The sequence below is a fragment of the Trachypithecus francoisi genome, unplaced genomic scaffold (genome assembly GCF_009764315.1).
Source record: "Trachypithecus francoisi isolate TF-2019V2 unplaced genomic scaffold, Tfra_2.0 Lachesis_group10, whole genome shotgun sequence".
NCBI lineage: Eukaryota > Metazoa > Chordata > Mammalia > Primates > Cercopithecidae > Trachypithecus > Trachypithecus francoisi.
In genome coordinates, this window is record NW_022681455.1 from 82,912,589 (window position 1) to 82,926,813 (window position 14,225).

A 14,225-nucleotide genomic window follows, 5' to 3' on the forward strand; every position below is an offset into this window, starting at 1 on the left:
AGGAAGTTGAGTCTTTGAAGAGCTTAGCTGTCCCAACAATTTCCTCTCTTCTGTTTAATACTTCTTCCTCTTCAAAAATTTTTAACAGGATTTGGCTTCATTCTTGATTATCCAGGAGAAAGAGCTTGTCTGAGTATGAAGGGAGAGAAGCAAGGGGGGCTTTAGTGAGGGCTGTTTCTATGAGCCTTTGAGTTAACCCACCATACAAGGTATGATGCAACAGCCCACAAGTAACAATTGCAAGAGAGGTAAAGATAGAAGCCAGGAGTCCTTTCCATTTTCCAAACCACTTTTCCATGAGACCCATAAAAGGGTTATCTATTCCAGAATTTTCAGCTAATTCATTTGCCAGGGTGGTAAGGCCTCGTAAAGCTTTTGTGATGGTCCCATAGGCAGCTGTATTATTAGGGATAAAAGTACAACATTAGACTCAGATCATGACACAGACTCTGCCTTTTTCTGCCAGTATCATGTCAAGGGCTAGCCTATTTTCCCAGGCCATCTGGCTGGTGGGGCCTAATTGTTCAGCTATTCCCTTGATGGCATCCCTGGTATAACTGATGAATCACTACTCATGGTAGTATATATCCAGTCTACATTTTTATTTATAGCAGACCACCAGAACAAAACAGACTCTAACCCAGCGGCTATTTGGTTTCGAGCTTTAAATTCACTTGGTAACTCCCGTGGGACCCTGCTACTGTCTACGTAACCATGGGGGTCAAAGGACCCGTGAGGGGTTTCTCTTTTTCTTCGGGTTATTTGCTTCCTGTCTGGTTGATGAAATGCCAAGGTGAAAGGGATGGCCAATTGGATTAGAGCAAAAGTGCCAGTCCAGTTGCTTGGCAGCGCACCCGGTAACAGTCCTCCACAAAACCACCATACATCTGCTCAGGGGTAGACAAGGGCCGACTGGTTAGCTCTTGAAAAGGTTTAGACTCCCATTAGATTTCCAGGGAGTGTCAATTTGTCCCCCTGTCGTGAGAGACACAAGGTAAAATTGGCATTGAGAGCTGAAAGTCGAATGGTCCTTAGGGGCTGACCCACAGGGCTCCTGATCTTTGGGAAATGTAGTGAAAGAGTGGTGCACGTCTTGTTTTCCCAGGCCGTGGTGCTGGAAGAGCGCTACCATACAGTCCATGCCTGGTTGGTTGGCCCATCTGAGTGGAAAGGGGACAATCTGGGTTTCTGGCCTGCCTGCTGCACAAACGTAACAGTCGCTTTTATTCAGGGTGCGAACAGAATATTTAATCCATTCCAGCCAGGCATTTGCATCTTGATACCCGGTCTCAATGGCTAGGGTTTGCTTTAAGTCCTTGACCTCTACTATAGCTACTTTGGTTTTGTCATTGGGTAAGAGGTGAGGAATGGTTTGATTTGGTGGGCTTGGGGAAGGGGAAACGGTAGGAGGTAGAGAAGGGTGAACAAAACATATTTCAAAGAAGCCTGGCCGGGCGCGGTGGCTCAAGCCTGTAGTCCCAGCACTTTGGGAGGCCGAGACGGGCGGATCACGAGGTCAGGAGATCGAGACCATCCTGGCTAACACGGTGAAACCCCGTCTCTACTAAAAATACAAAAAAAAAAAAAAAAAAAAAAAAAGAAGCCTATAGGGTCCCTTCCAGTAACATCAGCTCCTAAGCCATAGAAGCAACCTAGAGTGGAGTTAGGGTCGGCAGAGGTAGGGGTAGTAATAGAGGTAAGTACTGGGTTGCACTGGTTGGATTGGCAATTATAGGGGTGGTTCCCTTGATAAAGTGGAGGCTGTTTCCTTCGGGTTTATTAGTTTTTTGCACACTAGGTAACTATCCGCCACCTGCCTAGTGAGGGTATAGATTCCTATATACCCATAGGCTTTGAGGACTGCGTCACACATAGCTTGGTGACCCCAGTGAGTTCCTTGAAGCTGTGACAATATTTCCCTCATAAGAAGTTTAGACAGCATTTCCCTCCCGTCTGGTAATACCCACCTTCCCTCTGAGCTTTCCTCAGCTCCTATTCTTTTTAACTTTTCTTGGTCTGCGTTGGAGAAGATGGGGATTGCAACTGGAGGGGAAGGCAAGGGGTCAGATGGAAAATGGGTGCCTCTCGGGAAGAGGCAGCTTGCTTGGCTACTTGATCTGCGAGGTTATTTCCCTGACTTTCAAAGGATGGGTTTTTCTGGTGTCCTGGGACATAGACCACCACTATTTCTTCTGGTAGTTGAAGATTTTCTAGTACTTGTATAATCAATCCTTTATGGACAAGGTCCTGGCCTTTACTATTAATGAGGCCTCGTTCAGTCCAGATCTTTCCAAGGGTATGGACTACTACGAAAGCATACTTGGAGTCAGTGTAAATAGTTCCTTCCTGATTTAGAAAAGATTTTCAGGCCTGATTTAATGCAAAGAGTTCACATGTTTGAGTGAACCAGTTATTAGGCTGTCTCCCTGACTCTACCTCCATGAGGGTTTCCCCGTCAACTACAGAATACCCGTTATGCCTTCTTCCTTCAATTACCTGGGAGGAGCCGTCTATAAAGAGGTGACACCCGGTTTGGAATACGGTCTTGCTTAGATCCAGTTTGACTCTAGTTTGATAACTGATCAGATCTAAACATTTATGCTCAGGTTCCTCCCAGTTCGGATTTCCCATTAGGAAAGCATCAGCGTTGAGCGAATTATCAGTGGTCAATGTTAAATCATCCCTCTCTAATAAGACAGCCTCAATTTTTTTTGAGGAGGGGGATGGAGTCTCGTTCTATTGCCCAGGCTGAAGTGCAGTAGCTGATCTCAGCTCACTGCAACCTTTGCCTCCGGGGTTCAAGCAATTCTCCTGCCTCAGCCTCCCAAGTAGCTGGGATTACAGGCATGCGCCACCATACCTGGCTAATTTTTTGTATTTTTAGTAGCGACAGGGTTTCACCATGCTGGGCAGTCTGGTCTCGAACTCCTGACCTTGTGATCTGCCCGCCTCGGCCTCCTAAAATTCTGGGATTACAGGTGTGAGCCACCGCGCCCACCCGACAGCCTCATATTTTAAAATTGTTGAGTCAGTGAGCATTCTTCCTGCCTTCTGATTAAGAATGGTCCTAACTTGATGAGGGGTGCATACAAAGAGGCTTCTCCCAAAGGTCATTTTCCTGCTTTCTTCCGCTAGCAATGCAGTTGCTGCTATGGATTAGGCACACTGGGGCCATCTGCAGGTTACTGGATCAAGAACTTTGGACAGGAAGGCTATGGGCTGCCGCTGGCCTCTGTGTCTTTGGGTGAGTACCCCTAAAGCCACCCCCTTGTTCACACTGACGAAAAGGTGGAATGGCTAAGGAGGGCAAAGCTAGAACGGGGGCAGTTACAAGTAGGTGTTTTAACTCTTCTACTTGTTGGACTTCTGATGGGGTCCAACGAAGGGGGTCTGGTCCTTCTTGGGTGAGTTTTTGATATAGAGGTTTTAATTTTCGGGCATAAGAATCAATCCATAGACAACAGTATCCAACTAATCCCAAGAATTTTCTAAGTTCCTGCTTTGTTTCAGGCAAAGGTAGAGATGTGACACCTTCAATTCGTTCAGGTACTATTTTCCGTTTGCCTTTACTGATGAGGTGTCCTAGATATTTTACCTCAGGTTCTACAAACTGAATTTTACTCCTTGAGACCCGTAACCTTTGTTCCCTTAGGAAATTCAGGAAGTTAATTGAAATTGTGGTTATGTGGTCCTTGCTATTTCCTGAAATGAGCAGGTCATCTGCATATTTGAGTAGGCCTACGGATGAACGAACGGAAAAGATTTCTAGGACTTGTTCTAAAATTTGACTGAATAGATTTGGGGAGTCCGTAAACTCCTGGGGTAGGACTGTCCACTGGTACTGCTGTTTTCGACCTAAGTGAGGGTCCTCCCACTCAAAAGCAAACATGTCCTGGCTGTCTTCTGCTAAAGGGCAAGCCCAAAAAGGTATCTTTCTTTTTTTATTTTTATTTTTTATTTTATTTTATTTTATTTTAATTTTTGAGACGGAGCCTGGCTCTATCACCAGGCTGGAGTGCAGTGGCACAATCCCTGCTCACTGCAACCTCCGCCTCCCAGGCTCAAGCAATTCTCCCGCCTCAGCCTCCTGAGTAGCTGGGATTACAGGCGCATGCTGCCGTGCCTGGCTAATTTTTTTTTTTTTTTTTTTTTTTTTTGCATTTTAGTAGAGACGGGGTTTCACCATGTTGCCCAGGCTGGTCGCAAACTCCTGAGCTCAGACAATCTGCCTGCCTCAGTCTCCCAAAGTGCTAGGATTACAGGTGTGAGCCACCACGCCTGGCCAGCATCTTTCAAATCTATCATTGTGAACCACTGGTGATCGTGTGGGATTTTGCTGATAATGGTGTAAGGGTTGGGAACAGCAGTGGGGGGGATGGGGTAGTTTGAGCTGTTTGATTAATAACCCAGAGGTCTTCTACTAGCCAGTATGACCCATGTGACTTTCTTACAGACAATATTGGAGTGTTATATGGGGACATACAGGGTTCAAGGAGTCCGTCACGGACGAGGCCCTCAATTATAGGTTTTAGAGCCATTGCAGCTTCTAAGGGAATAGGGTATTGTTTTCTCCTTACCATTTCCCTGGGAAATTTTATTTATTTATTTATTTTGAGACAGAGTCTCTCTCTGTCACCCAGGCTGGAATGCAATGCTGTGATCTTAGCTCACTGCAACCTCCGCCTCCAGGGTTCAAGCAATTCTTCTGCCTCAGCCACCTGAGTAGCTGGGACTACAGGTACATGCCACCACACCTGGCTAAGTTTTTAAATACTTTTAGTAGGGATGGAGTTTCACCATGTTGGCCAGGCTGGTCTCAAACTCCTGACCTCAAGTGATCCACCTGCCTCAGCCTCCCAAAGTGCTGGGATTACAGGCGTGAGCCACCACATCCACCCAAGGGAAATTTTATTTTATTTTATTTTATTTTTTTTGAGGCGGAGTCTTGCTCTGTCGCCCGGACTGGAGCGCAGTGGCCGGATCTCAGCTCACTGCAAGCTCCGCCTCTCGGGTTTACGCCATTCTCCTGCCTCAGCCTCCCGAGGAGCTGGGACTACAGGCGCCCGCCACCTCGCCCGCTAGTTTTTGTATTTTTAGTAGAGACGGGGTTTCACCGTGTTAGCCAAGATGGTCTCGATCTCCTGACCTCGTGATCCGCCCGTCTCGGCCTCCCAAAGTGCTGGGATTACAGGCTTGAGCCACCGCGCCCGGCCGGGAAATTTTATTTTGACATGGATTGGACCTGTAGTTTCCCTCAATTTCCTTTCTTTAACCATATGTCAGGATGCATTCGGCTTTCTTCTGGGGCAGTGAGTAGGTTTAAGGAAGTGAGGAGTTTTCCCTGATTAACATATAAGCCTATACCTAATTGTAACATTAAGTCTCTTCCTAACAAATTAGTTCCCACTTTGGGGATTAACAAGAACTTAGTGGTGGCTGGCCTGTTCTCATATTTAACCTATTTCCTCTAAAATTTTTGCCCTGAATCCCTCCCCTTTAATCCCTGAGACAGTAAGCTCTTCTACTGAACATGCTAAACTTGAAGGGAGAAAACATAGGGAGGAGCAAGCCACTCCCTAATTGACTACGAAAATGATGAACCCTGGGCCGGGCGCGGTGGCTCATGCCTGTAATCCCAGCACAGCAGGTGGATCACAAGGTCAGGAGATCGAGACCATCCTGGCTAACACAGTGAAACCTTGTCTCTACTAAAAATACAAAAAAATAGCTGGGCATGGTGGCGGGCGCCTGTAGTCCCACTTACTCGCCAGGCTGAGGCAGGAGAATGGCGTGAACCCAGGAGAGGGAGCTTGCAATGAGCCTTGATCGTGCCATTGCACTCCAGCAAAAAAAAAGAAAGTGATTAACTCTGATTTAGGTTCCACCGTCAGATTTATCAAGGGCTCCTGGTGGGACTCGAGATGAAAGATGCAGAGCCCTTGATCCCCCTATTCTTCTTCAAATGCCATGAGTGGAAGAACTTCCTTTTTCTTCTCCCTTTTGGGCACTCCCTTTTAAAATTTCCTGGCTTTCCACACCTGAAACATCTGTCTTCCCCTCTTCCCTGTCCTGCTCTTTGACTCTCAGGTTTCATCCTTTTACTTCCTGTGTGGGGTCTCATAGCCCGTTGCTTAGAGGGTTCATAAGTTCTATTTTCCTGGGTTTCCTGTTGTAGAGTTCCCTGTTGTAAAGTGGACAGCATAGTTTTTGCCTTTTGTTTCTGCTTTTTTTCATCCATTTCATCCATTCATACATATAATTTTGGGGTCTCTCTCTCTCTCTCTCTCTCTTTTTTTTTTGAGACAGAGTCTCACTCTGTCTCTCAGGCTGGAGTGCAGTGGCGCGATCTTGGCTCACTGCAAGCTCTGCCTGCCAGGTGCACGCCATTCTCCTGCCTCAGCCTACCGAGTAGCTGGGACTACAGGCGCCCACCACCTCACCTGGCTAGTTTTTTGTATTTTTTAGTAGAGACAGGGTTTCATCGTGTTAGCCAGGATGGTCTCGATCTCCTGACCTCGTGATCCGCCCATCTCGGCCTCCCAAAGTGCTGGGATTACAGGCTTGAGCCACCGCGCCCAGCCAATTTTTAAATATTTTTTTAGTAGAGATGGGGTTTCACCATGTTAGCCAGAATGGTCTTGATCTCCTGACCTCGTGATCTGCCCACCTCAGCCTCCCAAAGTCCTGGGATTACAGGAGTGAGCCACCATGCCCGGCCTTTGTGCATCTTTTTTTTTTTTTTTTTTTTTTTTGAGATGGGAGTCTCCCTCTGTTGCCCAGGCTGGAGTGCAGTGGCACAATCTTGGCTCATTGCAAGCTCCGCCTCCCGGGTTCACGCCATTCTCTTGCCTCAGCCTCCCTAGGCGCCCGCCACCAAGCCCAGCTAAATTTTTTTTTTTTTTTTTTTTTTTTTTTTTGAGGCGGAGTCTCGCTCTGTCACCCGGACTGGAGTGCAGTGGCCAGATCTCAGCTCACTGCAAGCTCCGCCTCCCGGGTTTCCGCCATTCTCCTGCCTCAGCCTCCGGAGTAGCTGGGACTACAGGCGTCCGCCACCTCGCCCGGCTAGTTTTTGTATTTTTAGTAGAGACGGGGTTCACCGTATTAGCCAGGATGGTCTCGATCTCCTGACCTCGTGATCCGCCCGTCTCGGCCTCCCAAAGTGCTGGGATTACAGGCTTGAGCCACCGCGCCTGGCCAATTTTTTTGTATTTTTAGTAGAGATGAGGTTTCACCATGTTAGCCAGGATGGTCTCAATCTCCTGACCTCGTGATCTGCCCCCCTCGGCTTCCCAAAGTGCTGGGATTACAGGTGTGAGTCACCACGCCCAGCCTGGGCATCTCTTAATTAAAAGTTCCTCTATGGAACAACCTTGCCAATTTCCTATCTTTTGTAATTTCTTTCTAATGTCCGGCCAACTGTTGGTGATAAAATAGAGCTTTAACATTCCTTGTCCAAGTGGGTCCTCTATGTCTAAGCCTGAACATTTTCTTATTTGCTCCTTAAGTCTGTTTAAAAATTCCATGGGCCCTTCATCTTTCTCTTGGTGTACATTAAATGCTCAGGAAATATTTTGGGTTCCAGGCACCAATTCCCGAATCCCTTAATTATCATATCCCTGAGGTCTTTCATGTTTTCTCAGTGGGCTGCATTGCTCCTGTCCCACTGAGGGTCCCGGGCTGGGAGTTTCTGCTCTGCTGCCGGGATGTTTTGACCAGGAGGGTGTTCACATTCCCAGACTATCATAGCGGCCCTGTGGATCATGGTTCTTTCCTCCTCTGCGAAGAGAATACCTAAGATGGACATTAATTCAGCCCAAGTATACAATTGTGGCCCTAAAAATTGGTCAATTTGATCTGTGACTCCAAAAGGATCATCTGATAATGGTTTGAGTTCCTTTTTCAGATTTCTAACCTCTGAACTAGTTAAGGGGGCATTTACGAAACCAATACCCCCTCCTCCCAGTGCTACTTCTCTTAAGGGAAAAGGGGTTGGGGCAGACTCCTTTGAGGAAGAGGGAAAAGGAAAGTTTTGAATATCCCTCCGGCATTGTTTCCATCTTGTGCTGAAGTTTTCCTGAGGAAAGGACATGTGCCGGTGGCTACTCAATGGGGACGTGGGGCCACAAGGCCCATGGGGCAGGGTTATGTGGAGGAGGGACTGAGTGATTAGCCTGGGGTGGGGTAGGTGGGGGAAGATAGTCTAGGGGATCCTATACATTGGCATCTTTAGATGTAGAATCTGACTTAACTGGGTTGTCCTGGGGGGGTATTGAGTTTGGTTTCTCTTTTACATCATCCTTTAAGGGAAAGGGAAGGACAAGTTCCTGTCTCCAACACAGAGCATAACCTATTTCCTCTTGCGAGCCTGGACTTTTTTCATTAACATACTGGATTAACAGTTGGCATATCCAATCCTCATCTGATCCAAACTTTGGCCAAAAGACCGAGGGTCTGAGGATAGGTTCCTTGGTCCAAATAAAACAGCAATATTTTATCATTCACTGTCTTTCCTTGTGTTTGGTTTTCATTATCTCTCCAGTACTCTAATGTAAGGCCTAGAGGACTGTCAGGGGGAATTTTATTGTCTGCTTGGCCTTTTGTACTCCGTCTTACTTGGGGTATTTCCATTCTGGAGGTTGGTGCCCGTTTCCTAGGGGCTTAACCTCTCCCTTTTCCCACTGGAGGTTTCTTGCACTCGTGTGAATACTTGCTTCATCCTTTTTGGCCGCTTCCCTGGTGGGAATTTTAGGCCCCTCTTAGCAATAGTGGGTCGGTATAATCCCTGACTGGAAAACCGCCCTAAGCCATATGAGGTGACCATGGAACCAAGTCTGGACTCCACACTCGATTTGTGTCCACTGACGTGTCTCAACCACACACTTAAAACCTCCAAGTGACCCCGACCACCAAGGAAATACTTTGTCGCCCCAGTAGCAACTTTTCTTATCTTGGTCTGTGCAGTTACCCACTCGCCTGGGAATTTTAAGGATCCTTCCTGCCCATGTTGCTGAGAGTCCGGATTTATTTGTCACTTCGGGTGGACCCAATCCTCCGCTCCTGGGGCCACAGCAACAAGGCAGTGGGACGCATCTCACGAGGAAAAGTAATCGCTACCCTTCCCAAAGGATAGTGGGATCCTGGAAGACCCCCAAATTTGTTGAAAACAAGCGCTCAGTGTAGTCAAGAAAAACCAGCACTGAGACAAAAGACTTTCCAGCAAGGCATCTTTACTTCTGCAGAAGGGTGCTGCTTGCACTGATTGTAATCTCAAGAGCACCCCCCCACCTCCTGAACAGAGGAGGGAAGTGGTTTTTAATCCTAACGCAGTTCCTGTTTCTGTGTCCTTTCCCCATTGGCTGGGGGTTGGACCGCACAATCTGAGCTGATCCCGATTGACTAAGGTTTAAACTTTCCCAAATAGGGAAACTATTTGCGAAAAAGAAGAAAAAGCGGGGGTAGAATCTGTTTACAGCTTATGACCAGGAAGTTGGGTCTTTGAAGAGGAACTCAGCTGTCCCAACAGAGGCATCCGAGGGGCTGCCTGGAGGAGGTGATGCTGGGCAGTAGGAGTTGCCTGGTCTGACGCCCTGGCTGCCAGGGGCCTGCCAGGAATGCGCACCTTTGGGTCTTCCCTGCTAAGAGGTGAACTGAGAGTGCCCCTAGCGCTCTGGCAAAGGCCATGGAATGGGCCCACAGTGAGAATTCCAGCTTCGCCTCTTACTAGCTGGATAACCTCGGGAGCCGCGAGACCTCCCTGGGCCTCAGCCCCCGGTACAGTGGAGTCAACAGGAGAAACGGCCTCACTGGATTGATGCGGGGATTAAGCGGGACATGGGCGGCGGGCAAACGTGGGTCATTATACTCATCTCCCCAGGGCATGCGTTCCAGCGCCACCCGCTTCCCCGCTCCGCGCCAGGCCTAGACCCTCCGACCCCGCCCCTGCGCGGGCCGCGAGCAGGAATGCGAGCAGGCCGGAGGCGCGCGGGCCGCAGCCGCATTTCCGGGCCGGCGGGAGCGGGCGGCGGGGGAGGGGCGGCCGGGGCCTGCGCCGGCCGCCGTGTGACGCGCCCCCTCATTTGCATGCGGAGCGCCCATTGGCCACGGCGGCCGCCGGGACGGGAGGCGGGTCCCCTCCCCCTCCCGCCGCAGCGGCGGCAGCAGCTGGGCTCGGTGTAAACAAGTCCAGGCGCCTGCGAACCCGGGCCGGGGGGGACGGCGCCCGCCAGGAGCGCCCCCCACTCCCAGGCCAACCCACCCCGGCGGACCGGGCCCCGCGCGCCCAGGCGAGGTGAGGCCCGCGCCGTCAGGGCTGCGTGTCGCCCCGCGCCCCCGCCCAGCCGGCGAGGACTGCCCCCTCCCCCGGCGCCCGCCCCCACTCCCGCGCCCCAGGTGAGCCCCGGGGTCCAGGTAAGGCTCCGCGATGCAGGTAAGAGCCCCTGGGCTTAGGGGAGGCCTCGGCGACCGCAGGTAAGAGCCCCTCCTCTGCTAGGTGACCCTCTACCTTCAAGGCGAGGCCTCCTGCCTCCTCCAGAGGCGGGGGACTCTCTCCCCGATGAACCCCCTAAGCCCCCAGTGAACCCCACTGCTCTCCAGATGAGGTCGCAAGGACCAACCAGCGCCTACCCGTCCATGCTCCCCCGAAACTGGGAACTGACAGCCCAGCCCTCCAAAGCCCCTTCCTCCAGCTTCAGCTGCCAGGTCAGCAAGGGTGAGGCCGGAAGCAGGCGAGTGACTCACCCTGGGCTCCTCTGAGCCTCAGTTTCCCCATTGATGCAACCTGAGGCCTCCTCACTGAGTCAAAACTGAGACGCCTCTGGTCCCCGAGAGGCTGCTGGCTCTGGGGAAAGGAGAGAGCAGCCGAGTGTGACAGAGTGAGTCCCCACGGCTCTGGGAGTGCCTCGCATGTGTATGGCCTAGGTCCTGACAGCCCACCTACTCCCTCCCCGGCAGGCACTGGGCTCCCTCTGCTCCCCGTGGGCCGCTCCCCGCGTGGGGCCACTGCCCCCGGCCCCCGCCATGGTGCGGATTTCAAAGCCCAAGACGTTTCAGGCCTACTTGGATGATTGTCACCGGAGGTATAGCTGTGCCCACTGCCGCGCTCACCTGGCCAACCACGACGACCTCATCTCCAAGGTAACCAACCAGGCCACAGTGGGGCTGGAACCTATAGGGGCTGCCTGGCAGCTCCCCACCGGCAGCCCTGACCCCCTCCTCTCTTCCCACCCTCCCACCCTTTAGTCCTTCCAGGGCAGTCAGGGGCGTGCCTACCTCTTCAACTCTGTGTGAGTATCTGGCCTCCCTTCTTGCTTTCCCTGACATCTGTTGTGACCTGTGACCCTTGGCATCCTGCTGAGACTCCCAGAGTTCCCCGGTGCAGGCAGGAAGCTGTGAGCATCATCTCTTGGATGCGGAGGACAGGCACAGTGCTTGAGGGGGGCCCTGTGATGGCAGGACCCTCCCTGGGACTGCCCCATGTCCCCACAGGGTGAACGTGGGCTGCGGGCCAGCCGAGGAGCGGGTGCTGCTGACCGGCCTCCATGCTGTCGCCGACATCCACTGCGAGAACTGCAAGACCACTTTGGGCTGGAAATATGTGAGTCAGCCACCTCTGACCCTAGGCTAGCCTTTGACCTGACCTTCCAACACCTCCTCCTGACAAGCAGTCATCCTATAGCCTTTCAGATTGCATAGGCCTAGCTCACACAAGTCAGACTGTCTTTTCATTCCTGACCACATTTTCTTCTCTTGCACCCTGCAAGGGCCGTAGAACTTTTCTCTTAACCCATCCCTTCTCCCAGGCACTTGGATCCCCATTTGAGAGTTAGGATATAATTAGAGTCACCATTTATTGAATGCTTATGTGCCTTGCACTGTTGTGTGCCTGGCGTCTGTTATCTCAATCATTGCAGTGATCCTGTAGGTAGAAGCTAGTATTATCTCTACAGAACAAGACAGGGAGGCCCAGAGATGTTGGTAACTTGCCCAAGATCACACAACTGGTAAGTAACAGAATAGGACCACAATCTGAGTTGGTTGATTTTTTTTTCACTGCAAACCCTTGACCACCAGCTTATATTGTCATTCAGAGTATCAGAAAAATTGCCCCAGACTCTGCAACAACATGGAGGTTGAGTTCACCAGCCTCCCTTTCCATAGCCCTCATTGCCACTGCTGCTGTCCAGGGTCTGATTTCACTACCCTGAGTCTCATTTCCTTATCTGTCAGTGGAAGATAAAGCCACTGCCTAGCGCCCAGGATTGTTACAGGGATCAGATTAGATGTGGCAAAGGAAGATGCTCTTGGGACACTGCAAGGGACAGGATTCTTCAGGCGTCGCTTGGAGCTGTGGTTCCTCTGTGAGGTAGATGCCCCAGGCAAAGCCAGCCAGCCAGCCCTGACCTGAGCTCACTGCTGACCCTGCCACAGATTGGCTGTGTGTCTCTGGACAGGTGGCTTGGCCACTCAGCCTCTATCAAAGAGATGGCCAGCCGGGCACGGTGGCTCATGCCTGTATTCCCAGCACTTTGGGAGGCCAAGGTGGGTGGATCACGAAGTCAGGAGATTGAGACCATCCTGGCTAACACGGTGAAACCCCGTCTCTACTAAAAATATTTTAAAAATTAGCTGGGTGTGGTGGCGGGCACCTGTAGTCCCAGCTACCCCTGAGGCTGAGGCAGGAGAGTTGTGTGAACCTGGGAGGCGGAGCTTATAGTGAGCCGAGATTGCACCACTGCACTCTAGCCTGGGAGACAGACTCCATCTCAAAAATAATAATAATAATAATAAATAAATAAAGAGCTGGCCTAGACAAGAGGTCAAAAACTCAAGTGCCAGGCCAGGCGTGGTGGCTCATGCCTGTAATCCTAGCACTTTGGGAGACCGAGCCAGGTGGATCACCTGAGGTCAGGAGTTCAAGAACTGCCTGACTAACATGGTGAAACCCTATCTCTACTAAAAATACAAAAATTAGCTCGGCGTGGTGGCGGGCACCTGTAGTCCCAGCTACTCAGGAGGCTGAGGCAGGAGAATTGCTTGAACCCGGGAGGCAGAGGTTGCAGTGAGCCGAGATCCTGCCGTTGCACTCCACCTTGGGCAACAGAACGAGACTCCCTCTCAAAATAAAACAAGACAAACAAAAAAAAAACCTCAAGTGCCTGTAAGGCCAAGCAGATACTATAGATGTGTAAAGGGTAGCATAGATTGGAGGGGTTGGGAGTTGGGGGCAGGCTGGGCAAACTGGAGTGAGCACGGCCTACTTATATTTTAATACTTTAAAGTTATTTTTATTAAACTCTCTGCTGTCCAAGAGAGAGTTTATATATGTACTTTGCCACATATAATACATGTTGTAGGCCAAAATGGCCATGAAGCCACTAGTTTGCAAACCTGCACTGTGAAATCTTTTAGCCACTTCCCTATCTTCTCTGTTGGAGCCATCATTAATACTTGAAAAGTACCTTTGAGTCAGGGAGTTCTACTCTGTGTTTGTGAGAAACACGGCCCTGCCCCTCTGGACCACAGTTTCCTCATATGTAAAATTGGACCACTCATGTCCACTCCCCAACCCCTGTGCCTTATGGTGAGACTGTTGCTCCGGGGATGATGGTCCCGCCCCTCCTTTCAGGAACAGGCCTTTGAGAGCAGCCAGAAGTACAAAGAGGGGAAGTACATCATTGAACTCAACCACATGATCAAAGACAACGGCTGGGACTGACCCCCGCTCCCCGACGCATGTGGCTCCAGCCCGGCCTGGCCGCCAGGGAGCGCCACCGGCTTCCCTCCGCCCGAAGGGAGCTCTGGACCCTCAGGGCCCCTACAGAGGACGGATCCAGCTCCTGTACATATATTTTATTGCATGCACTGTGACCTTGGGGGGAGAACAGAAGGGGGACGACGCCCCCGCACCTCCTGCGATCTGGCTGGCTTGGATCTCGTTTTTAACCCCCTCCTTCCCCGCCTGCCCTATAGATATGGCCTGTGTTCTGCTCTCCTGGCCCCAGTGCACCGTCTGCTCTGTGAACTCCTCCCACCAGGCCCCTCTTACCCCACGCGTGTCTGTCCCCCTCGTTCTGTAGCGTTTGTACATAATAAAACAATGGAGTGGAGACAGCCCAGGCTCGCGTGTAATCCGGGACGGGGAAGCTCAAGCGCAGATTTCTGCCCCTATAGACCTGTGCGGTTCTGAGCCCCGGGGGGGCATGGGGTAGGCAAGTCGTTCAAGCTGG

General features: G+C 51.0%; 1 protein-coding gene across 4 annotated transcripts; it reads left to right on the top strand.

Moving 5' to 3' along the window:
• Nucleotides 1-10,124: 10,124 nt before the first annotated feature.
• Nucleotides 10,125-14,109, top strand: YPEL3 (yippee like 3). 4 transcript variants are annotated; one of them, XM_033218061.1, is made up of 5 exons: nt 10,125-10,389; nt 10,951-11,133; nt 11,239-11,282; nt 11,452-11,593; nt 13,625-14,109. In XM_033218061.1, the coding sequence occupies exons 2-5, from the start codon at nt 11,017-11,019 to the stop codon at nt 13,712-13,714; spliced, it is 393 nt and encodes a 130-aa protein (XP_033073952.1). In that variant the 5' UTR covers nt 10,125-10,389; nt 10,951-11,016; the 3' UTR covers nt 13,715-14,109. The 4 variants fall into 4 exon arrangements, with proteins under 4 accessions (XP_033073952.1, XP_033073949.1, XP_033073953.1 ...); XM_033218058.1 differs by having other exon boundaries at nt 10,126-10,288; XM_033218062.1 differs by having other exon boundaries at nt 10,128-10,288; nt 11,485-11,593.
• Nucleotides 14,110-14,225: the final 116 nt, after the last annotated feature.